We start from the raw sequence: 27,637 nt of genomic DNA, 5'->3' as shown, positions 1-27,637 counted from the left end.
AAAGAGACAAGGAAAGAAGGAGGGAAAAGAGGAGGGTGGGAAAAGCTCAGAGTGCAAAGTAAGAGCTTGGAAGAAAAGAGCGAAAAAGGAGGGAGGGATCCATCTGCGCCCTGCAGAGACTGGCTGGACCAAGGGGTTGAAGTTTATGTCCTTATTGGGCGGAGGGAGGGGGGCCTGGGGGGGCGGGTGAAAAACCAGGAAGTGACAGAGGGTGTTGCTAAGGGTTGGGAGGGGGAGTTTGGGGGGTGGCAGGGGGCGGGGGGAGGGAGGGGAGGGATGGGGGGAAAGCAAGCAGGAGGACAGGTGAGACAGCAGGACAGGTGAGGCGGGCCCTGAGGGGGGGGGGCGGGTGGGAGCCAGGTGAATGTACGGTTCTCGGCGGCCGAGGGGGGGGCGGGCGGCAGGAGGAGGCAGAGGGCTGCGGAGGAGGAGCCCCCCAGCAGAGAGCGGCGAGCCACTGACCGCGGCCTTCTGACCAGGACCGGAGCAGGGCCCCAAGCCCCCGGGCCTGGCGGGGGACGCGCTTCTCCCCACACCCGGAGCCTCAGCAGCTCCAGCCAGCGGACCCAAAGGCGGAGAGGTGAGTGTACCCCACTTTTGCCTCCTGGCTAGGGGTCCCCCATACTCGAGATTACTGCAGTGTCCTTCGTCTGTCCTGTAAGTGGGACCCCCCCCACACACGCGCGCATGCAGACCAGATTCCCACCACTCCCCTTTCCTGTGCCTTCCCAACACTCCGGGTCTTGGGAATTGATTTTAACGGGGAGGAAAGATAGAGAAGAAACTACAGCCTCCCCCAACCCAGGGCGGAGGGTCCCCAGAAACTTTCTCTGCACTTCTGGGATCACAGACTGGCGGCTCCGGGATGGAGAGAGGGCGAGGCGGCGCCCAGCACTCCCCTAGTCTCCTTCGTGACTTTAGAGGTAGACCCCCGACCCGACCGAGTTGAGGGAATGGAAACGCTGACGGACTCTAACTAGGACAACGCTCCCCCCACCTCCTCCGCGCCCCCTGGCGCGGTGGGTTGGACTCGGGCCAGTTGCTTGGGGGGTGGGGGGAGCACAGGAGGAGCCGCGGCTTGGGGGAAAGTTACCGGCTGGACTATTTGGTTTCTTGCGCTTCCACAGCCGCGCTCTCTCGCCAGTAGTGGGGCTCAGCGACAACCTCCGAGCGATAAAGAACGACCCCTCTCTCCGCCGCCCCTCAATCCCTCTCTCTTCGTTCGGGCTCCAGTACCGCCGCCACCTTTTCAAAGCCAGCTCCTGCCCCCAGAACCCAAGAGCGAGTGTGGGCGACTAGGAAGAATTCCACCTATCGTCCGTCCCCCACCGGCGCTGGCGCACCTGCCCCTACCCGGAGTGGGGGTCGCTACTGTGTTGTTGTAGGACCTATTCTGAGCGCGGCTGGCAGAGGGCTGCCATTCAAAGGGGTGGGGGGCGCTGCTTTCAATTTCCAGTTTTCTCTCTCTCCTCCCACCCCACCCGAAGTAAGAGAGCGACGTGTCCCGGCCAGAGCGAGGGGGGGCCGGGAGTGGGGGGGCGGCGTGGGCAGCGGGTTGTGCCCGGACACGTGCCTGCCCAGGCGCCCCGGCCCTGCTGGTGTTTGGAGAGAGGGCGGGTCCCCTGCCCCCCGCCCCGCACAACCCCCACGTATCAAAGGGCGGCTGAGACGTGGTGAGACCTCGGGGCGCCCGGGGGGGGGGGGCAGGGAGCCTGGGTCCGGAGCAGGGGAGGGGCAGAGGCGCGGGTGCTAGCTGACCCACAGGAAACGAGCGCTGCTGACCTAGTTTGGGACACCGGAAGTGGGTGCTGGGGAGAGGGGGAGACCAGCAGGCTGTCCTGGCTTCCGGGCCAGGTGGAAAGCGTTCTTGAATTGACCCCCACCCGAATGCAGTGAAGACCCCGAGCTGCAGCTAAGAATGAGAATGAGTCAGCGCAGCTATTCCCGCTTCCCTCAACTTATTCCTGGAGGAGGGAGACAGTTTATCAAGGCGCAGGGGGAGCCAGATTGGGCAGTGAGGGGTTAAACTGGGATGGGAGCTCTCTCTTCCCTGATGGTGCATGTGTGTAGGGGGGGTGAGGCCTGGAGGATTATGGGGTTGCCTCCTGCTCCCCCCACACACACCAACTGGTTTGGTCACCCCTGTACCCGTCTGGCACTGCTGGGAGAGCTGGCATGGAGTGGGCATCAGGTTGGGCAGAGACAGTGGGCATATGGAGTGTTGTGCTGGGCTGGAGAGGGGCATATTTGTGACTGGGTTTGGGTAGCAGTTAGTATTTCTCCTTAGTGGTGACTGGGGAGAAGGGCAGGGGGCTCCCCCCGGAGCAGCTGATGAAACAAGAAGAAATCTCTGTCAGTGCCGCCTGGCCCTGGCCCCCGGGACCCTGGCTCCCCCAGCGTGCCTCTGTTACATGGTTGCTGTGGGCACGACGCAGCCTGCTGGCACCCCCAGGCACTCTCCCCTTCCTTGGGTACCACACCCCCCCAACCTTAGTACGGGGGTCAGGAAGGGGTTAATACCACCCAAAAGGGGCTCTGGGGAAGAAAGCAGGCAGTGCCCACTGGGCTCAGGTGTCAAGGAGGCCTGCTCCTCTGGGGCACTCTCATCCCTGCTCAGCTCTGGCTGACAGGGACCCCAGTGACTGGGAGACAGGTGCTGACCTCTTCCCCTTCCCCATGGTGCCCCCTGGCACCCAGGGCCCCCAGCTCCTCCTTGGCCTGGTGCCCGCCCAGGGCGCGGCGGGCAGCGGGGGCTGGGCTAACAATGCACCATCAGGCCTTTGTGTGCTTGCACTTGGCACCCTGGGGAAGGGTGGGGGAGGGGGCCCAGCGGGCATGGGGGGCGGAGCGCCTCTGGGGTGGGGACAGTGAAGACTGGGGGAGAGAAGCAGAGAATGAAAGCAGGTGGGGAGGAAAGGGAAGTAGGTCAGCTAGGGTGCTGGCCCCCCATCCCAAGCCAGGGCCGAGAGAACCAGCCCCTGATCCTATGGCTGCCCAGATGGCATCATGCTGCCTGGGGCACAGCCTAGGACTGGGCATTTGGGGTCAGAAGTCACTGCCCAGGGGACTGCTCAGATAGAGGAGGCCTGGTCTGTACTGCCTCCTTGGTGGCTAAGAGACCCAGTTCTGGCCCAAAGCCGAGGTCTCAAGACGGGTAGTGACTGGGCTCCAGGCAGGGCATTGCCCTCTGATAGAAGCCTCTGGGACTGCTTCGGGGCTTCCTGCCTCCAGTCTACTTGGCTCCCTGACCTTCAGAGAGTTAAGACTGCCCTGCTACCAGGCCTTAGGGCCTATGCCTGTTTTGGCCTAGGGCTGAAGAGGAGGGTGGGGGAGGAAGGTGGGGACGGGCAGAAGGATAGGACCCTGGCATGGGGTGTGCCCGCCCTGGCCTCTTCCCCCTCCTTCTGCTGAGTAAACTCGTGAGTAAACTTGACGTTTTGCCCGGACAGTTTGAAGTTGCCTCGCCGCCCCCCCACCACCACCAGTCCTGCCAACACACAGGCGGCCAGGCGCCAAGGCTGGCCTGGGGGACTAGGGGGAAGGGGTTAGAGCTACTGTTGTCCACCATCACGGATCCTGGAGAGGCAAGAATGATCCCCCACCCAGGCAGACCTAGGTCTTGGCGAGAGTCTTGGCTGAGGCCTATAAACATCTGTCCCAGAACCTTGGGGAGCCTACGGAAAGTGGCCTGGAAGCAGAGCCTCTGCCCACTTCTGACTTCCACCGCCACTTGGTAAAGGCACCCAGCTGCCATCTGGTCCCCTGAGTTGCCACCTTTAATGTTCACAGGTTACCGGACACAAGGGGAAAGGCTACCTTTAGCAAATTCCACAGGGACACCAGAAAATGGTTCCCTCTTCATTCTGTCCCACAGCCTGGGGTGGGTGGGAGGCTAGTGGCCTTCCTTGGCATCTTAGCCCTCTCTTCACTGAGGCCTCCCACTTGCCGTGGCCTCAGCCCTAGAGGGTGGAATACACATTTATGGGCACAATTTCTTGATCTCACCCCTAGGCCTAACCCTATATATATCGCTCCACCATACTACCCATCAGGCCTGGCCCTAATCTTCCCCAACCCCTTCCTCTGCTTGCTAGCATCACAGAGCCGAGTCAGCTTTCAGAGCTCTCCAGCCAGAAATACTCGTGCCAGATCCAGGGGCTGACGGTGCCCCAGACAAAAGAGGGCTGGTGGCAGGTAAATGGAGCCAGTGACCCCCACAAACATGCCAACTGACTTTTTACTTGACATCACTAATTCCTCTTAGGCCTCCCTAGGCCACCAGAATGGTCCCGAGGCCCAGCAGGAGGAAACGCCTTCCCAGTCCCTGCCGGCCTCGGAGTGGGGCTCCACCAGGCCCTTGCTTTCGACCTCATGTCTCTGGCTTCAGTTTCCTTCCTGTTTCCACCGCCCCCCCCACCAGCTCCTCCCCACCCATATGCCCCTTTCAACAGACATCCTCTCCTCCTTCCTTCCTCCTTTCCTCCCACTTTGCCTGGGAGCAGGGGTCCTCTCCCCCAACCATAGACCTCCTGCCTTTTACCTCTTCTAAACACAGCCCCCCTGGAGATTCATGACCACCTCCCATCCCCTGCTCTGCTGTCCCCACCCCATCAGCAGCGAGGCTCTGGGGAAGACCAGAGCACAGGGCTTCTCAAGGGAACTACAACTCCCAAGGTACATTCAAAGCAATTGTGGTGCATACTGGGAGTTGTAGTCCTCCTTGATCTCTCAGTTTGGTTAAGTTGGAATTTTTCTGGATGGGACTAAAAATGGACTGGGATGACTTGGAACCTGGGGACCCTCTGGATCCCCCCAGCTTGTCCTCATCACCTTGTTCCCCCATGACACCATGTATCCATGATTATCATCCACCCCCCCACCCCACCCCCAGCTGAGACATGCTACCCATTCTCACCTTAGGACTCCACCCAAGAGATGCCCACACCCTGCCCTGCTGCCCCTGGCAGGGGTGGAATGGAGGGGCCCCATGAACTCCCTCCCTGCCCCGTGCCCTCTAGGCTGGTTCCCTCCCTTTACAGGGATCAAAGGGCAGAGAGCAGCCCCACCCCACTCCCTGGCAGGCTGCGGGCACCAGGGTGATCAGGAATAGCAGGGACTCTGGTGCCCAAGCAAATGGTTGGGCAGGGGGATGCCGGGAGACTGGCACCTGGTGGCAGGGAGAGACACTGGCCCCATCTTGGGGAGTAGGGCCTTCAGTAACTGTTCATCAAGCTGTCCATAGCCCGCTTGGACTCTTCGTGTAGGCCCTAACGCATGTACTGCCTCTTGAGGAGATGGCTTGAGAACAGGGTCTTGGGCCTTATCTGTAGGACCTAGGGGCCTGGGCCCGCCTAGCTGGCACCAAGGCACAGGGGTGACCCTCCCCCACCCCAGGCCCACAGTTGGCATGGGGCGCTGGGAGCCAGGGGGGTAGGAGGGAGAGGAGGGCAGGACTGCCAGCATCCTGGTGGGTAGGTGCCAACCGGGCCGGGAGCTGGTGAGGGGCAGCAGGCCAGCGGCATTGAGCCAGCAGCTGTTGGGGGGAAAGGGGAGGGGATATTTTAGGGGGCATTTCTGTGGTCCCCCCTCCTAGCCCAGCAGGACATGGGATGGCCTAGTGGCTGGGGGACCTAGGGCCCACCTCGTTACAGGAATAAGGGACCCCCAGAGTTGTTTAAGTGGAACTTTGTGGCCCACCCTCCTCTGGGCTCAGAGCCCTCCTGAGTTGCCCCTCAGGCCCAGGCGGGTCCCACCCAACCGGCCAGGGTGGCAGCAGCTTACGCAAGGGGTGGGGCTAGGCGCTTCCCAGCAGATGCCCCCTCTCGGCTCCTTCCTCTTTCGGTGCCCACAGCTCCCCCCATCTGTCCACCCCACCTCAGGCCAGCTCTATCCCCCTGATCCCCCTGGCCATTGGGGGCTGGCACAAGTGCTGCCCCCTGGCCTGGTTGGCAGGGGCTGGCGCCCGGGCAAGGAACTGTGGTATGTGAGTGGGTTTGGGGTGAGGCATGGGGAGGGCGGGGTGCTGCCTTGCCCAGCCCCTGAGGGCCCCAGCCCAGTACGGGGTGGGGAGAATTCGGCCAGCTCCCAAGGGTGCTGAGGGGCCCACTGGGGGTCTGAAGGGCCTCGCTGTGGCCCCCTGTTCGTCCACAGGCCCTGAGGGGCTGGGACCTGGGCACCTGTCACCCCTGGCACTGACTGTCCAGGCTTCCCCTCCTCCCTCTTCTGGCCACTGCCGCCTCCTGTCCCCTCCCCTCCCTTCTTCCTTCTCCTGGTCCCACCTCCAGCAGCCTCTCCCATTGCTCCTCCTCACCTCTGTCCTCCTGGACTGTCCCAGCTCCTACCTTTCCTACCGCTCACCTTTTTCCCCTTTTAGGACTGAGTCAGGACAGGCGGGGGTGGGTATAGCTGGGGCTTCGGGCACCACAGGCAGAGACTCTAGGCCCTCTCCCACGCTGCCAGGCCTCTGGTAACCCCTCCCTCCATCTGGGGGGAGGGGGGACAGCACCCAGAGGGTTAAGGCTGTAGGGGGGAGGGGCTGGGCCAAGTCGTGGGCGGCCCCTTTGAAGGAGGGAGCTGGAGCGGGGAACAGCCACCCTGCCTCCCCCCCAGCCAGGCCCTCCCCCACCCCTCCCAACCTGTTCCCCCCAGGGGCCAGGAGGAGTTGCCGGCAAGGCCCCTCAGCGTTCAGGTGAGTAGGCCCCGCTCTGGCTTGGGAGATCAGGCCCCAGGGGAGGCTCGGAGGCCTAGAATTGGCCAAGGGTCAGAGAGGGACTGAAAAACAGGCTAGGGAGAGGGTGTCCAAATTTTCACAGGGGGTGGTTTAGGGAACCGAGGGGCCGAGGGGCTGGAGTGTGGGGAAGCCTGTGTGTCCGAGGGACATAGGAGGACAGGAGAGCAGGAGAAGGGGCCTACGGGAGCCGAGGGGCTGCTGGGCCAGGACAGGAGGTTGGACAGGCTGGCAGGGAGCCGGGCTCCGGGGATTGGGCTGGGGTGTCCTCTGGGGCTGGGGGGCTCAGGTTTCTGCTGGCGGCTTGGCGGGTGTGGGGTTACCAGCCGGCTCGGTTACGCAGCCGGGGACGCTGGGCTGGGGGGGAGGGGGTGGGCACAGGGCAGACCCTGGCACCTTGTGGGTCTCCTCAGGCCCTAAGGGGATCTGGCGCTGCTCCGGCAGACCCCTGCTGGGAGCACTGATGGCCAGGGTCTGTCCAGACGCATGGTTGCCTGGCCTTGGGTGGGCAGCCTCTGGGGAAACTCCAGCTGCTCCAGGGCTGGAAACTCTGACGGGCAGAGAGGCCTAGGCTGTCCCCCCACCCTACCCCACATCCGCTCTCACTGTACACCCCCCCACCCATCTTCACTAACTGTCCCCCCAATTTTGGTCCTGTGCTTCATCCAGAATGGGGTCGTGGGTGCCTAAATGCAACCATCTCATGGCAAGACCAGGCCTTGGAGGGCAGGCCCGGTTTCCTAATTTAATTCTTCTGCCCCTCTCCACCCGCATCCATCCATCGGCCTGGGGAGAAGAGATGGGATGCTTGGAGTAGGGCGAAATGGAGGAAGTGGGAGAGGCCTGAGCGAGAGAACCAAAAGCCAAAAGAAAGGAGAGGTAGGGATGGTGCCTTGGAGACCTGGGGACTTAAGGACGCAGTAGAGAGGAAGCAGGAACCGTACAAGGGCTGAAGGGAGGAAAGCAAAGGATGGGTCGCAGAGAGGGGACACAAGGGTCCGAGAAGGCAGGAAGAGGCCAAGGCAAGGGGCCAAGAGTGGAGAGGGGCTGAGGGCAGGGGTCCCCAAAGCAAAAGAGGAGAAGACTAGGGAAGACGGAGTTGCCCCCATTCCTTCCCCCGCCATCTTTTATCTCCCTCAGATTTCCCCTGATGCGATCTCAGAGGCTGTGGACTAGGGCAGGTGTCATGGAAAGAAAGTGTGGGGGAACACTGAGGTCTCCCTCCTGTCAAGAGCTGAAGCACCAGGAATTGGGGATTTTGAGGGAGGAGAGGCTTAACCCCCACAGCACCGGGAAGCAGCCAACTCCCCTTGCCTCCTTCCCCCTTCGTGGCTTGCGGTCTCTCTTCCCCGCCTCGGCCCCCAGGAAGTGTGAGTGCTGGGGGTGGTGAGGTTAGGAGGGGGAAGCGACATATGGGGGATGGGGAGGGCATGTACTAGCTTGGAGGGGCTGGGTGGGGAGGGAAAGGCTCCATACATGTCTGGGGCATCCTGGGCCGAGGGCCTCTCCTTCGAAGTCCTTCCAGTCCTCCAGGGGATTCACCTCCACCCCTCACCCTGCCTTTCCAACTGGGCAGTCCAGATGGCTTCAGCCCCTGGGCCCCAGAGGCCCTAAGAAAGGGTGGAAGAAGCTGGGGAGCTAGGATTCCTGGGTCCCTGAGGACTTTGGACTGGCTGTCCTATTTCCCCACCCCCGCCCTGGTCCAGCCACAGGCCAAAGCCCTGGCTTCGTGCAAACTTCGCTCCAAAAAAACAGGAAGAGAACCTGAGGCTGGAGTTGGGGTGGGGGTTGGGGGGGAGAAAGGAGAAAGAAGTAAGGGGGAAGGGTGGCCAGCCAAGGTGGGAAGAGCGTCAGGCCTCTCCATCACCCTGGCAGGAGGCATCCCAGCCTGGCCCTCATCCTCACCCCAAGCTGCTACACCTGGAGAAGCTGGCCAGGTCCCTCTCGGGCTCTCTGGCAGAGCCCGGAGGTGGGGGCCTCTGAGCCTAAGGAGGGGGGGGCTCTGTGTGCCTGAGTCTCAGGCCCATATCTATTTTCTCTGCCGCTAATCCTGTTTCCGCCTGCTGCCCCCCACACTAAGCCTCACTCCCCTAATCCCCAGGGTGTGGGGAAGGGGGGCCAGCTTTACTCAGCTGCCCCATTCAGGGCCTCGTATCCCAGCTCTGCAGCTGGCTCAAGCCGGCAGTGTTGGCCCTGGTATCCCCCAGCCCTTCACTGGACACTGCCTGAGGTCAGCACCTGGAAAGACTTTCAGCCTCCTTTTCCCTCCCGTGCCAGGGCCAGTGCCCTCTACCTTTTGGTTTCTTGGTGATGGACACACCTTGGGAGGTGCCTTTGGGCACTGAGGGGTAGGTGATAGGGGCTCCCTCCTTTGCCACCCCCCCATACTTTTCTATCCCCAAAGTCTTCCCCCACCAAAGATGGGGCAAGCTTGACTCAGGGCCCAGTTTCAAGAGAGCTGCCCACCGGCTTGGCCGGTCTAGCAGGCCTGACAGTGAGGGGAGCCCTGGGGGGGGGGGTGACGGGAAAGGGGGGAGAGGTGGGGCGGGGCCCCCAGTTCTTCCCCCTACCAGGCAAACAGACCTTGCCTGGCTCCCTGGCACAGCTGCCCCCCCACCAACCACCACACACACCCATGCCCACAAGGTCTTAGCAAGAGGGGGCATGCCAGGCTGGGTGGGGATGGGCCGTCCTCACGGGTGTCGGGGGGCTGGGCCCTCTGGGATACAGAGGTGGGAAGGGTGCCCAAGTTGGGGTGGGCACCCTGGCATCAGTGCCCCACCCTGGCAGAAAGAAGGGGGGAGTTCGTCCCCATCAAACCCTCCCAGATGATGGGACCTGAAGCGCCCCCTTGGCCTGGTTGGCACCAGCCTAGCTCCAGGTGGCACCTAAGTTAGCATGGGTGCCAGAGCCCTGGGTAAGGGCTAGGGGAGTTTCCCAGAAGCTAGAGACCCATAGGAACACCTCCCCTTCCCAAATGGGTCCTCTGCCTTTCTCTTCCTTCATTGCTACCGCATGGCCGTGGGCTTTGGAGTTAGGCCCTAGGGGTTAAACACCCACCCTTGCCCAAGCCCCGTGTGATCTGCATCATGAACCAGCCTGAGCCTGTGACCTGACAGCAGGGTCAGCCAATCAGCAACCCTGCCACACCAAGTTGCCACGGAGATGGCCCTGGGGTGGGAGAAGGGAGGCGGGCTTAAGCCTCGGGAATGGGTGGGGTGTGGAGGGAAGAAGGGAGAGGGACGAGAGGGTGAGCCACGTGCCTGCGGGTGCACAGCTCCGGGCCAATGGACAGCGAGGACAGCCCCACCCACCCCCCCAGGAGGGTCAGGATTCACCTGGGCCCCGGGAGGGTGCCCGCTGCCACCTGAGTGGCCACTGCCGCTGCCCACCTGGTTCTGTTTACTCCTAGGTCTGGGGGACATTTGCCACTTGAACTATTTGTAAAATACAAGGGGGGGAAACCCAAGGCAACTGGGAGTGCTCCCAGACTGCTTGGCCCCCAGGGAGAGAAGTGTTTTGGACTTAAGGTGGAAAGGGGTGGGCTATCTGAGGGTGTCTGACTGTGGCTTATGAGCCAGCACATGGGTGCTGCTCACTCAAGGCTTCCACGCAGGCGTCCGGATGCTATAGTGAAGACGGGGAGGCAGGCAGAGACGATGCAGTTCTTGTGTCCTCAAAAGGAAACCTGTAGCCCTTGACTCCTCCGACCCCCTCAAAACCCTTCCCCATCAGTGGCCGAAACTGAGCAGTTGTTGGGAGTGGCAGAGAAGACACTGACAAACTGTCAGTGGGACTTGCCCTAGGGATCATCCAGGTCAGTCTTTAATTTTGCAGATGAGGAAACAGGAAAGAAAGTGATTGGTTCAAGGTCATGTAGCTAGTAGTAACTGGACTCCCCCTGGGTGATTTGACGGAGGGAGACAGACCTTTCTCCCAGCAGAGACCATCTGTATAGTGCCTCCGGGTGAGGGTTGGTTTGTCCCTCCCAAGGCCAGAACTTTTATTGAGCCCCTACTATATGTTAGGCATCGTGCCACCCACAGGCTCATTTAACCTTCATCACAGTCCTAGGAGTCAGGTGGAATTATCCCATGTTATAGACGGAAAAGAAGGTTCAGAGATTAAACAATTTGTTTAAGGATCACAGAGCTAATCAGCCTTAGAGTGAGGATTCAAACTCAAGCCTGGATGACTGCAGAGCCCAGCTCTTTTCAGGCCTCAACTCTGTCTCCAGTTGATCCAGACCACCAAATGTCAGCGTGGAAGGGCTGAGCCCCTGCGGCTTTCATCCCCACCCACTCCTTGTGTACCATGAGGAGACTGAAGCACAGAGAGAAATGACTTGGCCAAGGTCATTTGGCAAGATAGTAGCAGAGCCAGGATTAGAAGCTGATCTCCTCGCTTCCAGGCCAGACTCACTCTGCCACCCACCTCCCTCCACCAGCCTTGGGACTGCCTTCCGTGGCTGTGCCTTGGGGAGGACAGCACAGAGGGTGGAAGAAGGTCTTCTGGAGAGGAGGGACTCTCCTGACTGGCCAGGAATGGAGAGGGAGGGGTGGTGGTGGTAGCCCAGTGGAGGAGGGGTAGGACTGGAACTTGGCCTATTGGCAGGGGGGGAGGGGCGGGGACGATGCTTATCGGTGCGGGGCAGGAAGCACCCGCGCCAGCGCCAGCGACACCCCAGCAAAGGGTGGCTGCTCCTTGGCCCCATGGGGGAGGGGAGGATGTGGGGGGAGGTATGCTGGGAGCTGTGTTTCCCTTTTGGCCTTTACAAGGGGGAGATCTAGAAGGGGAGATGAACTTTTCTTGGGTGGGGAAGGAGGAGGTGGGGTCCTGGGGAGCCACCTCCCAAGTTTGCCTAGTGTTTTATAGTGCACCAAATGCCATAGGGAGATAATGTGAGCTAAAGGACCTGACCTTGCCTTGAACAGACCTTGGCCCAATGTGAATCTGAACTCTCTCATTGCCCTCTCTCTGGATTGAGAGGAGGTTCCATCACAGAGACTGTGACCCCACTTTTCAGATGCCTGAGGCTAGCTGCAAGAGGCACCCAGAGTCCTTCAGCCAGTTCTTCATGAAGCCTGAACCAGAACACATGCATCTTTTCTCCCAGACCAGTGCTTCTTCCAAAGGGATGGGAACGGGGCAGGTGAAGCAGATGGGTCTCTAGGAAGGGCCCGAAAGGCAGAGCTCCCGTGCTCACTGAGGCAGAATGATGCACAGTGGTTAGGAAGATGGCTCGGCCAGCCGCCTGGCTTTGAACCTGTTCCGCACTTAATATAGAAAGTCACTTCACCTGTCTGCACCTCAGGTTCCTGTCTGTGAAATAGATAATTGTTACTTTAGAAGGTCATGGAAGATGAAATGGGTGTAAAATACTTGACGGGCCTAGACTCATGGCCAGTGTTGGTATCCCGTCTCTGGGCCCCCTGGCAGGGCTGAGCGCTCCTAACCTCCCCTTTTCCTTCGCTCCACAGGAGAAGATGGGGAGCCCTGAGGATGACCTGATCGGGATTCCATTCCCAGACCACAGCAGTGAGCTCCTGAGCTGCCTCAATGAGCAGCGCCAGCTGGGCCACCTCTGTGACCTCACCATCCGGACGCAGGGCCTGGAGTACCGCACCCACCGGGCTGTGCTGGCTGCCTGCAGCCACTACTTCAAGAAGCTCTTCACCGAGGGTGGTGGGGGCGCGCTCTCGGGCGCTGGGGGCGGTGGGACAGCTGCCGGGGGTGCAGGGGCCGGCGTGTGTGAGTTGGACTTTGTGGGGCCGGAGGCACTGGGTGCCCTGCTCGAGTTTGCCTACACAGCCACCCTGACCACCAGCAGCGCCAACATGCCGGCAGTACTGCAGGCCGCACGGCTGCTGGAGATCCCCTGTGTCATCGCGGCCTGCATGGAGATTCTGCAGGGCAGCGGACTAGAGGCGCCCAGCCCGGACGAGGACGACTGTGAGCGCGCGCGGCAGTACCTGGAAGCCTTCGCCTGTACAGCCACCGCCTCAGCTTCGGGAGTCCCCAATGGTGACGACAGCCCTCCACAGGCACCCCTCCCGCCGCCGCCACCGCCGCCGCCTCGGCCTGTTGCCCGCCGCAGCCGCAAGCCCCGAAAAGCTTTCCTGCAGGCCAAGGGGGCCCGGGCCAACCACCTGGTGCCCGACGTGCCCACCCAGCCCTTAACCTACGAGGAGGAGGAGGAGGCGGGCAGAGTGGGCAGCAGCGGGGGCAGCGGGCCGGGGGACAGCTACAGCCCTCCCACAGGGACTGCCTCACCCCCCGAGAGGCCCCTGAGCTACGAGGCCTACGAGGGTGAAGAAGAAGAGGAGGAGCTGGTGTACCCCCCGCCCTACGGGCTGGCACAGGGCGGCGGGCCCCCACTGTCCCCAGAGGAGCTGGGTTCAGACGAGGATGCCATCGATCCTGACCTGATGGCCTACCTCAGCTCCCTGCACCAGGACACCCTGCCAGCGGGCCTGGACAGCCAGGACAAGCTGGTGCGCAAACGCCGTTCCCAGATGCCCCAGGAGTGCCCCGTCTGCCACAAGATCATCCACGGGGCGGGCAAACTGCCACGCCACATGAGGACCCATACGGGTGAGAAGCCCTTCGCCTGTGAAGTCTGCGGCGTCCGTTTCACCCGGTGAGCACCAGGGGGAAGAGGCCCAGCAGGGGCCATGTGGGGGGGGTGGCGCGAGGGAGAAAGGGCTTGTGGAGGGAGGTGATCCCGGAGGGTCTGTGGGGTGGTCCCCAGGCTGGGAAGAGAGACCAGGAGAAAGAAAGTCAGGGAAGGTGGGTGTGGGGCCTTAAAGATCGGACTGTGCTGGAGGCAGGTGGTTAACCTGGGGCTAAGTCAGCAAGGGTCTCCCGGAGCAGAAATAGCGCAAGGAGCGCTAGGGGACAGGGGTGGACAAGGCCGGGGAACCTGGCCCGGACGACCCGGGGACCCCGGCTGACCCGCTCCCTTCGCCCTCCCCCGCCCGCCCAGGAATGACAAGCTGAAGATCCACATGCGGAAGCACACCGGAGAGCGCCCCTATTCGTGCTCGCACTGCCCGGCCCGCTTCCTGCACAGCTACGACCTCAAGAACCACATGCACCTGCACACGGGGGACCGGCCCTACGAGTGCCACCTGTGCCACAAGGCTTTCGCCAAGGAGGACCACCTGCAGCGCCACCTCAAGGGCCAGAACTGCCTGGAGGTGCGCACCCGGCGGCGCCGCAAGGACGATGCGCCCCCTCACTACCCCCCGCCCTCCGCCGCCACCTCGTCCCCTGCCGGCCTCGACCTCTCCAACGGCCACTTGGACACCTTCCGCCTGTCTCTGGCTCGCTTCTGGGAGACATCCGCCCCTACCGGGCCCCCAGACTCCACCCCAGGGCCCCCTGATGACGAGGAGGAGGAGGGGGCACCCACCACACCTCAGGCTGAAGGTGCCATGGACACCTCTTAAAGAGGGACGAGTGGCCGAGTTGGAGCAGCACGGGGACCGGGGAGGCCCATGCCAAGCAATGGGAGTGTATGCAGAAGACGGCGCTGGGGATTCAGGCACTGAGTCTCCCTGGCATCGGAAATAGGCTCCTTCCCTCAGAGCCCTCATTCCAGTTCCAAGCCGAGAAGGTTTTGGGGCAGAGTCTCCCCAGATTGGGGTGCTCTCCCAAGGAGTGATACATATGATATTATGTATATATTTACAGCTCCATTGTAAAGGTGGGGTCCCTGTCCCCAGCTGCTCCTGGGGAGTAGAAGCAATAATGTATTTCTGATTTGTGGGGTCCCTCTTCGGCTATGCGGGTTTCTAGGGGGTGGGGGGCTTGGGACCAAAGCCTTACCCTGCCCCCATGCCCCTTGGGGTTTTGGCTGTGTAAGGGGGTGAAGGACTGCCCCTCCCTTTCGAGACCCCTCCTTCCTGGTTTCTGTTCCCTTTTCCTGGCAGTGAATTATGCAAAGGGGGGCGGCAAGGGGAAAGCAAGGTAAAAGCTTGAAAGACGGGGACTGGGCCTGTAAGGAAGGAGCCATCCCAGTCCCCCTCCGCCCTTCTCCCAGCGCTGAGTCATGGGGTCCTGGAGAAGGGGGCGGGGTGGCCTGGTTGGCTCGCCCGCCCCTGGGGGCAGCGGGAGGGCCCCGCCCAGCCAGGGGAGCCGCTGCCGGTTCTCCTCCCCTGCCCTCCCCTCCCGCGTCCCCGGGCAGGGAATGTCTTGTTCCCGCCGCTCCCTCCCCGGGGCCAGAGGGCAGGGCGGGCCGGGCGGTGTCCTACCCTCTTCTCCTCCTCCCCACCTCCTCCCCGCCCAGGTGCGAGCCGCCACCACCGCCGCTGCCGCCCCTGACTCACGCCGCCCCCGGGCTGGCGCGGTGCAGGGTGTGGGACCCGGTGAGGGGCTGGGGGGGAGCCTGGCGGAGAACGGGCCAGCCGGCGCCATCTGGCGGCTGTGCCCTGCGCGGGCGGGCGCCCCTGGCGGCCACTGCCTGGGAGCCGTCTTCTCCACCTCCACCGCCCCAGCGGGTGAGCCGCGCCCCCTTGCCAAGGCCGGGGCGCAGAACTGCTCGCCCGCCCCCAGGGAAAGTGGGCTGCGGCCCTGTGGGAAAGGACTCCTACCCTCAGACCCTTGCCTGCCAGGGCTCCCTGTTGGGGTGGGGAGAATAATTCCCTCACTCTTCCCTTAGGATTGAATCCACCCCTGTTCTGTACATAACCTTTTCTGTTGGTCTTGTTGAAATCTAGTTTCAGATTTTTAACTACCCAATTCTGCTGGGGGTGGGGGTATCTCCCCCCCCCTTCCTCGCTGGGTGCTGGACCCCGCTCGGGCCTGGGCTCTGCCTTGCACTATTTCCCCTCCCTGGCCTGGCGGCCCCCCCCCCTCCTTAAAAGGGGCAGGTTCAGGGGCCCGGTGCTCTCCCTCCCTCCCATGCACCCCCATGCCCATTTGCACAGCTGCCCAGGTACCCCCGATAATGGGGGGGGGTCACAGGGAGGGGGTAGCGGGACCAGTCCTTGTCTCTATTTAAAAAGTGATGATGTAATATATTGGGGTAGGGGGAGGTCAGGTTGCTCTGGGCCTCATCTTTGCATTTCAGGTGATGGGGGAGCCCAGGGCTGAGGAGACCCGGGGCCCAGCCCCAGGGAGTGAGGACAATGTGGCCTCCCCCCTCCCCCCTTGCGGCTTCTCCACTCAGTGCCTTAAGGGGGGAGGCGATCCCCCCTCTCCTGTTCCCCTCCCCTTCCCTTGCCCCCCACCTCGGGTGTAAGCGACAGGAAGAAATAATAATAATTTAAGATTCACACTCGCGTCCACCTTTGGTTTCTTTATTTTGGAGGTAAGTGGGAGGGATGGGGAGGAGAGGGAAATGAGAGACAGGGGGACTGCAGGTTCTGAAGCAGGGGAGGGGCTGCTTTGAGGGCAGAGGATTTCTGAGATGGTCAGTGGGGCCGAGGGAGATGCTGCCAGACTGGACCTCAGGTGGGGGTGGCTACCTGTGCCTTCTCTCCTGAGGCCCCTTCTCCTCATCCAGATCACTAGTGAGGAGAGGAAGAGGGTGGCCCAGTCACCAGTATTCTGTTTTCACAGGTGACTTCCTGCCTCCTGCCCCTGCCCTGTCTATTCAGATTTGGCTCCTGTTATTTCCCAGCCACTGCGGCTCTCACAGGCCCCTCCAAGGCAAGGCAGCGTGTGTCTGTAGATATCTTCTGACTTTAGGCTGAGAGATGAGTGGGCAATGATGTGCCCAAGGTCATGTGCTTTGCAAGGGCAGAACCAGTAGTGACCTTGGAAATGATACTCACTCAAGGCTGTAGTGATCCTCCCTGGCCGCCCGGCTTTTAACTTCATTGAGCCCTCTGGAACCGCTCAAAATAAAACTTTCCTTCCCCTTCAACCTCTGAATTCATTACTAACTTCCGGTGCCCCATTCACACTGGAATGTAGCCACTGGACAGTTTTCTCTTCAGTCCTCCCAAGTGGAGGTTGCTTGTCTTTCTCAGACTTGGCATGCCTCCAGCATATTGCAAAGCCCCTGGCTGCCATGGAAGCTACACTCCCAGGCTGTGCCTATCTCCCCAGGCCCTGCCGACATCCTGCCATACCCATCCAGGGTGCTGGTACCAGACTTGAGCCGCTCTTGTGGCCCAGCTGCCTTCTCGCTGGTGGGCAGACTCTTTCAACACACTGGGCTCCCAATCCTCAACCTCCTTGGCCATAATGACCTTCCTCTCTGCTCCTACTCGGACATCACCCTCAATCTTGGCCACTCTCTGGCTTTATCCCCCGGATTCTTTCCGGGCCTGGCCCATTGTCTGCATCCCTCCTGACCTCGGCTTTAACACCCCAGCAACACATAGACCTTGGACTGCCCTCTGGGGTCTCAACCCCTTTTTCTTCCCCAGTCAGATACTCTGACTAAAGCACCCCAATTCTCACCCCATCATCTCCTGACTGGCCCAGAAAAAGCCTTCAACCTTGGAAGCCCATTCATGGCTACCACATTTGCTTGAGAAAACCAGGTAACCAAGCACGCTGGATTCTGTCGTTACACGTGATGATTTTCAACTTCATCTCACCCTTTAACGCTCCCTGGAAATCTCTTAACCTCCCCAGTTGGCTCCTTTGCACACTCCCCAAGGCAAGCATTTCAACCTCCACCACCCACTCCTTGAAACCTTTATTCCACTCCCAGCCCCATTCTTTACTGTTTCAGCAGGTGTGCATGCCTCCTATCCCCACCCCCAGTCCCCACCCCCACCCCCTCACCCTGAGAAAAGCAAGGCCACCAGACTGGAGCAGGCTCAGCTCTGATGGGAGGAACATGCCCTCTCCCCTCCTGCCTCGGGCGAGCCCGGTCCTATTTGAGGCCACCCTGTTCACCTGGCCCTAGATCCCATCTCTCCGGCATCTCTCACTCTTCAACACTTTTTTCATCTCTGAAATCCTCAAATCTCCCCATACTTGGGTAAAGAAAAAGCTTTTTATTGGATAAAGAAAAATCTTTTAGGTTCCCTTCAAGCTACTTTCTTGTTCTATGAAGCTAACTCTCTCCTCTTTACCATCAAGCTTCCTTTTTTAAACTACAGCAGTTATATTTAAAAAAAAAAGAATTCCCAAACTTCTTGCAACAGTGACACAGAGCCATGTACCCTGTTTCTTAGTCCTCTCTACCAGTCACCCCCCTCAACCCACGATGACTGGTTTTGGCCTTTCCCACACCATGAGAAATATTCCCACAAGCCACTCCAAGAGTCTCTTGACCACTGAATTCAATGGCCAGTCTTTAGGCCTCATCCTACTTGATCATCACACAGCATTGGATCTGGCTTTCTGTTGCTTGGCTCCCCGTTGATGAGTCTCTCCCCTCCTTGGTTTGTGAAGGAGCCCCTCAGGGTCCTGTCCCTGCCCCCTCCTCTGTTGCCGTGCCCTCCACCAGGTGATCCAGCTCATCTCTCACAGTCTCCAAGTCAACAACCCCCCAAAAGATACCTCTGGCCCAGAGCCCTGCCCTTTTCTAACTGTCCCCTGGGCATTCCCAGTGGATTCCCTACAGATACCTGAAAGGTCTAGAACTGGGCCATTCTTTCTGCAGAACCTGTTTCTCCTCTTGCCCTAACACCACCCAGTTCTGAACACAAGCTCCCTGTCATTCTCAGCACCTCAATCCTGAGGCCATCACCAACTTTTCCTGAGCTGAGACAGCTTCCCCTCTGGTCTCCCTGCTCCCACCCTGCCTCCACTCTGCCTTCTTAGCTTATTGTCCCAAAAGACAAATACGAATACATCACTTTCTGACTGAGGATCTTCAGATGGTAAACTGAGGCCCTCTCCCACCTCTCCCCACCTTGATGGCCAACCTCATCTCCCAGTATGCTCTGCTGTCTCCACCCAGCCACAAATACACCCCTCCCTGACCCTCCCCCCACCTCTAAGTGTCCCCTATTCTCCAGACTCACACAAGCCTCCCCCTGGAATGTTCTCTTGCACGCCTCAGCCTAACAAACCCTCTGGCTTCCAGGCTTCATCCTACTGGATAATCTCACAGCATTTGATGTACTTGGCTCTCTGAGTGAAAATCAAACCCACCTATTTTGTTGACTTCTTTCGTGAAGCCTTCATTAATATCCCTCCATCCCAAACTGGGTGTTCTGTCCTCTGCTTCCCAGAGCCTGCTTCACTCCTCACTTGGGGTGCTCTCTACATTGTCACTTATCTACTTGATGCCACTCTCCCCCACTCACCCCAGGGCAGGGGTGCTGACACAGCAGGCACGGGGCAAACCTCCCTCTCTCCACCTCTTTTATCTCTCCAGCTCTAGCAGAGGGCCAGGCACCCAAGAAACCCTTGATAAATGTGACTGAACATGCTTAGGCCTCCCAGCCCCCACTCCTGAAGTTTGCTGCTCACCTGGATTCCGACGACGTGGAATCCGATGAGAGGGTCCTGCCCAGTGCTTCCTGGAGCTGCTGCCGCAGGAGCACCTCCTGCTCGGGACTCTTTCGGTGGGCGGCAGCCAGCCACAGGCGGGGGCCCTCCTCGTCACTGGAGTCCCTGGAGAAGCCTCCCATCTCAGTAGCCCACGGAAGTCCTGCAGGGGGGGTGGCTGCCCCCACTGCCCCCACTGCCCCCACAGTCTCCAGCCAGCCCATGTCGCCTGAGACTCACAGCTCTAGGTCCAGCCCCTCCTGGTAGGAGAGGGGAGACGCACACACGGAGCAGGTGTTGTCCAGGAGACGGAAGCAGGTGAGACAGAAGAGACCTGGAGGAAGCCAGGAGGGGAGAAATTGAACTTGTTCCCCACCCCCACCCCGGCACTGTGCTCCCGAGCTTTCAGCCCTTGCCTCCCCACCTCCACCCAAGGGGGAGACCATCCATCACACCATGCAGTCTGGGGAACTGCTGCGATACCACTTGCATAGGAATTCTACTTGCACTGGAGGATTAAGGCACACAGAGGAAAAGAGCTACCTGAGGGTTCTGTGTAAATGAGGACATGCGTCATAACGAAGGGAGGGGTACCAAAGGTGAGGTACAGAAGTCCATAAAAGCTGATTGTCCTATACAAATGCTGAGAGCCCCAGCAGAGAGGCATCCTCCCCGGAACTCTCACCTCTGCAGCCTGGGGTACTGCAGGCCACCAAATTCTCTGTGTCCCCCTCGTCCTGGGGCTGCCCACAGCCCAGGCAGTAGGTCTGACGCTGGCTGAAGTGGCTGATAAATGGAACCAGGCAGGAACACCTGAGGAGAGGGGTCCCAGACACTAAGTAGGTTGGCTCAATATATCTGGACAAAAGTATAATTCAAAAAGATGCATACACCCCTCTGTTCACAGCGGCCCTATTCACAATAGCCAAGACGTGGAAACAGCCTAAATGTCCATGGACAGATGAATGGATAAAGAAGATGTGGCACATTTATACTGTGGAATATGACTCAGCCAGGAAAAGAGTGAAGTAATGCCATTTGCAGCGACATGGATGGACCTGGAGATTCTCATAGCAAATGAAGTCAGAAACAGAAAGATAAATACTGTATGATAACGCTTATTTGTGGAGTCTAACATATGACACAGATGAACTTTTATGAAACAGACTCACAGACATGGATGACAGACTTGTGGTTTCCAAGGGGGAGGGGGAAGGGAGCGATGGAGTGGGAGTTTGGGGTTAGCAGATGCAAACTAGTATATATAGAATGGTAAATAACAAAGTCCTACTGTATAACACAGGGAACCATACTCTACATTCTGTGATAAACCATAACAAAAAAAATAATATATTTTTTAAGAGTGTATATGTGTGGATGGCTGAATCACTTTGCTATATAGTACCGCAGAAATTAACACATTATTGTAAACCAACTATATTACAATTTTTTAATTAATTAATTTTTTAAAAAGCAGGCCAGCCCAGCCGGCCTAACTAACCCTCATCCTCTCCAGTATCACCCTCCAAATCAAAGGTGGATCTCCCTGCAGTCTAACCTCCATGCCTCCAACCCATAGCAAGAACCTCCTTCTTCCTGTCCTCCTCCTCCTTTGACTCCCCACCCCTACAAAGTGTCATCCCCAATCCATTCATGAATGAGCACCGTCTTCAACCAAATCTCTGGACACCTGGGAAGGAGAGTGATCCATTCTGACCTCTGGCTCTTTTTCTACTCCCTCTCACTCCACTTCCTACAAAAGACAGTGGGCTTACCGTCCGGCCAGCACATGGAGGATGCTCATGTGGCCGTGGTCAGCTGCCCGTCTCCTCACTGATCGATGCAGGGCAGCCAGCAGCTTGGTTCGGCGGCTCAGAAGTACATTGTAGAGGTAGGAGATCCTCTCCTGGTGGAAGGGAAGTCAAGGATGGCGTCCCCTTGATCCTGTCTGCCTGGAATGCCCTCTGCACTCACCCTTACCCCTTACCTTTACCTTCTGTCCATTTCCTATGACTCCTTGTAGGCTTGGCTCAATAGACTTCAGGGCTTCCCTAGGTGGACTCACCCATCCCCTCCTCTGGGTTTCCATAGCACTCTATTCCTTAATAAAAACACTTTTTTCTTTCTCTTTTCTTTGGCTGTGCTCCACAGTTTGTGGGGTCTTAATTCTCCAACCAGGGATCGCACCCTCACCTTCTCGCCCCCTGCAGTGGGAACTCAGAATCTTAATCACTGGATGGCCAGGGAATTTCCTAAAAACACTTTTTTCATTGTAACAGTCTTGTTAAAACCCTGTCCAACCTGCCTCAAGACTGTGTCTGGTACATCTCTGCATCCTTGAGGCCGCCGGCATGGTGACTGGCATACAGTAGGTGCTCAATGAGTCATGAGTAAGTAAACAAATGGCAGGTTTTCATTCCTACCTCAACACCAGCATGCCTCCTGCCCCCCAGGGTTTGTTTGTTTGTTTGTTTGTTTTGTTTTTAAATTGTTTATTTGGCTGCACCAGATCCTTAGTTTTGGCATGTGGGGTCTAGTTCCCTGAACAGAATCAAACCTGGGCCTCCAGAATTGGGAGCATGGAGTCTGAGTCACCGGGCCACCAGGGAAGTCCCCTTCCCCAGGATTTTAACAAAACTTCGGAAGCAAGATTTATCCCAAGAGGTACCATTTCTCCCTTCTGCGGTCCAGGTCATTTGCTTTGGGGTTCAACCAGAGGGAGAGAGCTGGGCTGCAGAAGCCTTCTGAACTCCCCCATACCAAGAGAGACAGCCAGGAGCTTAGCCCCCCTCACCTGCTCCCGAGATGGGTAGTAGGAGGCACAGATGAGCCGCCGCAGCCGACTGACATAGTTGCCGAACAAAGTGACAAAGAAGCAAAGGCCATACATGACGCCTGGGGGCACAGTAGACCCAGTAAGCTGCCGCTGGGGGGCACCAGGTGCCAGCCACACCCACCCTCAGCGGACTGTGCCCCTCATGCCCTTAACTGTGTCTGTCCCCCCAGCGCCCTCGGAGGTGTGGATACCGATGACTATGTAACCGGTGGAGTCGGGCTCTGAGGGATGCAGACGGCAGCGTCGAGACAGGATGGTGATGTTGCCTTGCTGGAGGACATCGAATGCCGACACTAGGTCGCGGTAAATCTTCCCCGTGGAGCCAGTGCCTTCCACGGTTATGGATATGAACACAGGGCCTGGGTACCAAGACACTATGTGAGGGATGTTCTTGGAAGCTGCCTCCTTCACCATGCACAAAAGACCACACCTTCTGGAGGGTGCAAGTGGGTGGTACGAAGCATAGAGTTGGCCCCCCTGGAGGCCCCAGGCACCCTCATGGTGCTCCAGGCCCCAACATCAGCTCCTAGAAACTAGGCCTGGCTCCATGGTCCAGAGCTGGCTGGCACTGGTACCTACCTGGTCTGCCTTCTCAGGCCACAGATCTGAAATGAACTTGATAGCCTGTGAGTTCATGCCCAGACTCCATGACCACCCAGAAACATTTATTTTAAAGCATTTGTTGGGGGAGGGGAGGTTTGGGAGTGTGGGATTAGCAGATGCAAGCTATTATATATAGGATGGATAAACAAGGTCCTACTGTGTGGCACAGGGAACTATAATCAATATCCTGTGATAAATCATAATAGAAAAGAATATGAAAAGGAATATATATATGTATATTTATATATAACTGAATCTCTTTGCCGTACAGCAAAAGTTAAAACATTGTAAGTCAACTGTATTTTAATCACATTTTTAAAAATTTTTCAAAAATAAAGCATTTGTGAAGCACTGACTGTGTAGCAGGTATTGACGCATACTCAGTCACTTCAGTCATGTCCGACTCTTTGTGACCCCATGGAGTGTAGCTCTCCAGGCTCCTCTGTCCATGGAATTCTCTAGGCAAGAACACTGGAGTGGGTTGCCATGCCCTTCTCCAAGCAGGTATTGAACTAAGGGCTTTATCGATTGCTTGGGTTTTTTTTCACTTTTTCTGTTGGGCCTCTGGCATAAAGGATTAGATTAATTCTGTTCTGTGGTTTGTGGCACGCTGTCAATCCAAGGTCCACCAGGCACTCACACATGTGGTCTCATCTATGCAGAGCCACCTAGAGAGGTTGCTACCACGACTGTCCCATGGTTCAGATGAGGCAACTGAAGGTCTGGGAGGTTGAGCAAACTGCTCAAGGTCACCATCTGGTAAAGGACACTACTGAGATTTGACCCCAGGCCAGTCTGACTTTAGAGCTTGTGTTTCCCTCTACTGTGTTATGGTGTAATCTTGAACTGGGCACAGGGGTTACCAGGCAGAGGATGGAGTTGGAGGAGGGGCAATGTCAGGGACTGGTAAGTAGCAGTAACAGGGGGACATTCAGACCATCCCCCAGGACTGAGGAAGCTAGGGAAGTTTGGGCGCTCACTTCGGGCCACAATCTCCCCTTGCAGGTGGTACCGAGCCAGGTCCAGGACCCAGAAGACGGCATAGTCCAGGAAGACCAGGAACAACACGATTAGGAGGTGCCGGACAAGGTGGAAGATCGCCAAGATGCAAAAAATCTGCTCCCACCGGGACAGTAAGATGGAGCCTGCATGGGGGAAGCCTGGTTAGGAGGACGCTCTGCAGTTCTCGTACCCACCAGACCCCAGCTCCTACAGAGACCTCCCTCCTGGAGGCAGCTCCTGCCCCTCATTAGGCTGTTCCCGTCTGCTCACCTGGAAGATGCGGAAGCTGTGAGGACCCCTGTGCAAGAGTGGGAAGGAAGCACCCTTCTTGGGCAGGGCCTCCGTGGCTCAAGATACACACCTAGTATCTCCACTTTAACCTGGTGGTCTGTTTTCAGTCTCCAGGAATCCCTCCTTCTGAGGCATCCCTAGTACCCTCATGTGGTTCCCCACCCCCCACTTCAGAGACAGCACTGCTCCCCACCTCCCCACTGGTTGCATCACCTCCATATCAGCGTGCATGCACGTTCTTGCTCACCACCTCCAAAAGCCTCCCCAGCTTCACTTCCCTTGCTCCACATCCACTCCCCACCCATCCTTCCCGCTGTCTTGACATCCAGGGTGCTCCCAGAAGCATCACCTGCCCCTCTTCTCTTTGTCTGCATGCTCTGAGACCCCCCCTTTTAGGTTGAAACTTCCCAAGGACAGGGTTATGTCTCTCCCACCTCCTGAGCCTGAAATTTCCTTCTTCTCTGTTGTCCCCCATCTCCGGCCTGCCCTGAGCCAGACCTGTGCCTAGCTCTTCTGGGCAGGGCAGTAGGGTTGGAGGGAGCCCTGGCCCCCCTCAGAGACCCTATCTCCGGGTCTTCGGGGCCTTGCCTGGCTGGATGTAGTGTCTGGCCTCATGGGCAGTGAGCGGCAGCACTGTGGGCAATCCCGCCCTGGAGCGGACAGCCTCCATGCGCAGGAATCGGCTGGTGATGTAGATGTTGTCGAAATTGTCCCGGTTCAGGTAACCGTATCGGTAATACAGGGCTCTGGTGGGACACACGTGAGGCTCTTCAGCAGCCCCAACCAGACATCCCAGGGTACCACACTCCCCACTCTCACCCCTGCCCACGAACTCCAGCCTCCCAGGATGCCATGGGGACAAACTGGCCCCCAACAGCCCTAGCTCCCACCCCTACATTGGAGGGGCCCTCCAGCCTCTCACTGGAGGTAAAGGAGCAGGAGCAGCAGAGGTGTGGTGTAGCCCATCAGAGCCAAGGCCTCTCGGACGCGGTACAGCTTCATGCTGACGGCTTCACAGAGGTCCAGAGCTACCTGGGACAGGCTCCGAGAGGCGTTGAGATCCACAGAGAAGTAATGGGTGGCTGTCATGTTGAACTCAAACTCTTGACGCACTCGGTTAATCAAATTCCTCACAGCTGAGGCCCCGTGTCCAGGGGAGATGCGAGCAAGGAGAGTTACAAGGGGGCAGGGCTGCCCCCTGGAGGGGCCTGGCCAGCCCAGGGGTCCCATGGCTCCCAGGTCAGCTAGAAACCCCCAGTGTTGGGACCTACAGTGGACTGAGGGGGGGGGACAGAGCCTCCACAGTCTATGCCATGGCCGATGCACGCTTAGCACCAGGCTTCTGCCTTCATAAGGAACATCGCAGCGACCTGCCTCGGCTGCAGGGGGCCCCACTTCTCTCCCCAGCTCCTGCTCTCAAGTCAGGCTTTGATGAAGCACCCTCTCTTCAATGGGCCCCAATTTTCTAATCTGTACGGCATGGACATTGGCCTGGGTAACCTCTGGAGGTCTTTTCCTGAATTCTCATCTGCGGATGGGGAGCACTCCTGGGCTGGCATATGCCAGGATGAGGGAGGGAGGCCTCCGAGGAGCACTGCATGAGTAGGGCTAGGAGGGGATCACTTACGGGTGCTGATGGTCTCTCGAAGGAAGGTCTGGATATACCCAGGGATGATGCAGAACACCTGGACCACTGAGAGCCAAGACTGAGGGTCAGGAGGGGCAGAGAGACGCAGCCTGTCTCTCCAATCTCCAGAGACCTTGCTCTCACAGGGCCTCCCAGCTTTTCACTGTTCCTGCTGGCCTGCACATCAGCTCAAAACCTTTTGGCTTCTCCTTACTACCCCACCCTCCACATTGGTTTTCCCCCTACCTGCCCCCTCTAATCCTGCATGGCGCCCAGCATCCTTGTTGGTCCCATATTTATTGCCCTCCATTAGTCCCCTGGAAGGGGGCTTCCCAGGTGGCCCAATGGTAAAGAATTCACCTGCCAAGGCAGGAGACATGGATTTGATCCCTGGATCAGGAAGAGCCCCTGGAGAAGGAAACGGCAACCCACTCCAGTGTTCTTGCCTGGGAAATCCCATGGACAGAGGAGCCTGGAGGGCTACAGTCCATGGGGTTGCAGAGTCAGACACAACTAAACACACACACACTACTATTACACTATTGGTCCCTCACCCAACTGATCCCTACGTTTTCCGGGCCCCCCTTCCTGCCAGTAAGTCCATATTCTCTCACCACTGGCAAGTCCACAGAGCATCAGCTTGAAGGGCATGAGCACGAAGCACAGGTGGTAGGCTTGTGGTATGGCCTTCATGCAGCTGTCCTTGGCGTCATCAAAGACCCGAGCACACTTCAAGTAGGGGTTGCCCAGCTCCGAGTTGCACACATCACCGATGTGCAGGAGCCAATACCACACGTTCCGCAGGGCCCTGGCTGGAAATGGCTGCGGGGCTGGTACCCAGGAGTCCTGCAGCATCTTCTCAGGGGGGTTGGGGGAAACACCAGGGCAGCACCCAGAGCCGGAAAGGCCCGTGGTCAGGGGCCGGGCTGTGCTTTATCCAGTGGGGTCTAGTCCGCACTCTGGCAGGGCCCAAGAAGCCCTGGATGGGGGTGAGGGTGAGGAGACTGAGTAAATCCTGGCCCCCCAAAACAGACATGATACCGTGCTGACCTACGTGCTTCACGCCATCCATGATTGACCGGAAGAACTTTCGGACCTGGTCAGCCACCTGCTTGGCTCTCTGGGCAATGGCTTTAATCTTGTTCAGAGCACCTGAGAGGCAGGGACAGGGGTCCGGTTGGGTCTCCTCCTCTATTGGCTGGTTCTAACCATTGCCCTGGAGTAGGGAGTGGAGCAGGGGAGCTGCCCGGATGCTGGGGTCTGGGAGATAGTCCATCTGGCAGCGGAACAGGCCAGAGAGTGAGGGTCAGGGGGTCCTGCTGGATCCTTTGAGGTTAAGGCCCAGGACCAACAGAGAGGAATGGAGCCAGAGGACTGTGAAGGTGCAGGCTGAGGGGAGCTCGGGGGCCCGTGGAGGTGGGCGGCCTTACTGACGAGGGGCTGCTTGGCCCTCTCTAGCACTTTGGCCGTCTGGTTCAGGGCCAGTTCTGCCCCACAGGCCACAGCCTCGCTGGCCTGGGTGAAGTTGCGCAGGGTGTTGGCACAAGGGCCTTGTAACACCAACCCAAAGGCAGCCACCAACAGCAGTGTCCGGCCCTGCTCTGGGGAGAGAGCACCATGGGAACCAAGCCGGCAGCCTTGCCCGTGGCAGCATGTACAAGTGCCGTACGGAAGCCAGCAGGGCCTCCTTCAACCGCCCTCTTCCGCAGGATCCCTCCTGCTCCAGCCCCTCCACCAGGCCCACCCCCTGCACTGGGCGCCAAACTCACTGGAGAAGGCCTGGGGCAGCAGCAGGAGGACAGTGACCCGGACCTGGCGGGAGAATCCCATGCCCAGACTAAGGAAAGCGGCCAAAGTGAGGGTGCCCACCAGGCAGCCCCAGGGGCTGTGCCCTTCCACCAGCAGCTCCAGGAGCCCATAGGCTGTGGCCAGGGACAAGCCCAGGATAAAGCCCCCCGTGCTGCGGACCACAGCCCGCGCCCTGCTGGGCTCCTCTGCCTCCAAGGGGTGCAACGCATCCTTCGTGACCTTGGACATGGCTGAGGCAACCAAATGTTTGCCTGTCTCCAGGTGAGGCCCACCAGGTTCTGTGGCTCTTTAAAGGCCCTAGAATTTGTCACCATATTCTAAGGTTCCGGAGGGCTTTTAC

At 58.8% G+C, this 27,637-nt stretch overlaps 2 protein-coding genes across 7 annotated transcripts; one reads left to right on the top strand and one right to left on the bottom strand.

Moving 5' to 3' along the window:
* The first annotated feature begins 249 nt into the window (after positions 1-249).
* ZBTB7B (zinc finger and BTB domain containing 7B) lies at positions 250-14,496 on the top strand. Of its 6 annotated transcripts, none has more exons than XM_065903089.1 (5): positions 256-320; positions 480-580; positions 6,649-6,688; positions 12,208-13,367; positions 13,713-14,496. In XM_065903089.1, the coding sequence occupies exons 4-5, from the start codon at positions 12,214-12,216 to the stop codon at positions 14,176-14,178; spliced, it is 1,620 nt and encodes a 539-aa protein (XP_065759161.1). In that variant the 5' UTR covers positions 256-320; positions 480-580; positions 6,649-6,688; positions 12,208-12,213; the 3' UTR covers positions 14,179-14,496. The 6 variants fall into 6 exon arrangements, with proteins under 6 accessions (XP_065759141.1, XP_065759161.1, XP_065759135.1 ...); XM_065903063.1 differs by having other exon boundaries at positions 260-303; XM_065903069.1 differs by lacking the exon at positions 6,649-6,688 and having other exon boundaries at positions 250-320.
* A 1,364-nt stretch (positions 14,497-15,860) lies between these two features.
* DCST2 (DC-STAMP domain containing 2) lies at positions 15,861-27,525 on the bottom strand. Its single transcript, XM_065903048.1, has 15 exons — positions 27,258-27,525; positions 26,919-27,089; positions 26,539-26,640; positions 26,103-26,300; positions 25,489-25,554; positions 24,784-24,997; positions 24,450-24,607; positions 23,549-23,713; positions 22,157-22,324; positions 21,924-22,024; positions 20,905-21,035; positions 19,815-19,942; positions 19,370-19,463; positions 19,112-19,255; positions 15,861-16,239 (listed from the first exon to the last, which is right to left on the bottom strand). The coding sequence occupies exons 1-15, from the start codon at positions 27,523-27,525 to the stop codon at positions 16,194-16,196; spliced, it is 2,154 nt and encodes a 717-aa protein (XP_065759120.1). The 3' UTR covers positions 15,861-16,193.
* Positions 27,526-27,637: the final 112 nt, after the last annotated feature.

Source organism: Muntiacus reevesi, chromosome 1 (assembly GCF_963930625.1).
Source record: "Muntiacus reevesi chromosome 1, mMunRee1.1, whole genome shotgun sequence".
Taxonomy (NCBI): Eukaryota; Metazoa; Chordata; class Mammalia; order Artiodactyla; family Cervidae; genus Muntiacus; species Muntiacus reevesi.
The sequence above is the reverse complement of the archived record's forward strand: the minus strand, read 5'-3'. Positions and strand labels throughout refer to the sequence as shown.

Coding starts and splice junctions, on each gene's coding strand:
- ZBTB7B (XM_065903063.1), top strand. CDS start 277: ATGGGGGGAAAGCAAGCAGGAGGACAG. Junction 581..6,648: donor GCGGACCCAAAGGCGGAGAG/GTGAGTGTACCC, acceptor TGTTCCCCCCAG/GGGCCAGGAGGAGTTGCCGG. Junction 6,689..12,207: donor CAAGGCCCCTCAGCGTTCAG/GTGAGTAGGCCC, acceptor TTCGCTCCACAG/GAGAAGATGGGGAGCCCTGA.
- DCST2 (XM_065903048.1), bottom strand. CDS start 27,525: ATGTCCAAGGTCACGAAGGATGCGTTGCACCCCTTGGAGGCAGAGGAG. Junction 22,025..22,156: donor CACCGGTTACATAGTCATCG/GTATCCACACCT, acceptor CTGTGCCCCCAG/GCGTCATGTATGGCCTTTGC. Junction 19,464..19,814: donor CAGTACCCCAGGCTGCAGAG/GTGAGAGTTCCG, acceptor GGCTTCCTCCAG/GTCTCTTCTGTCTCACCTGC.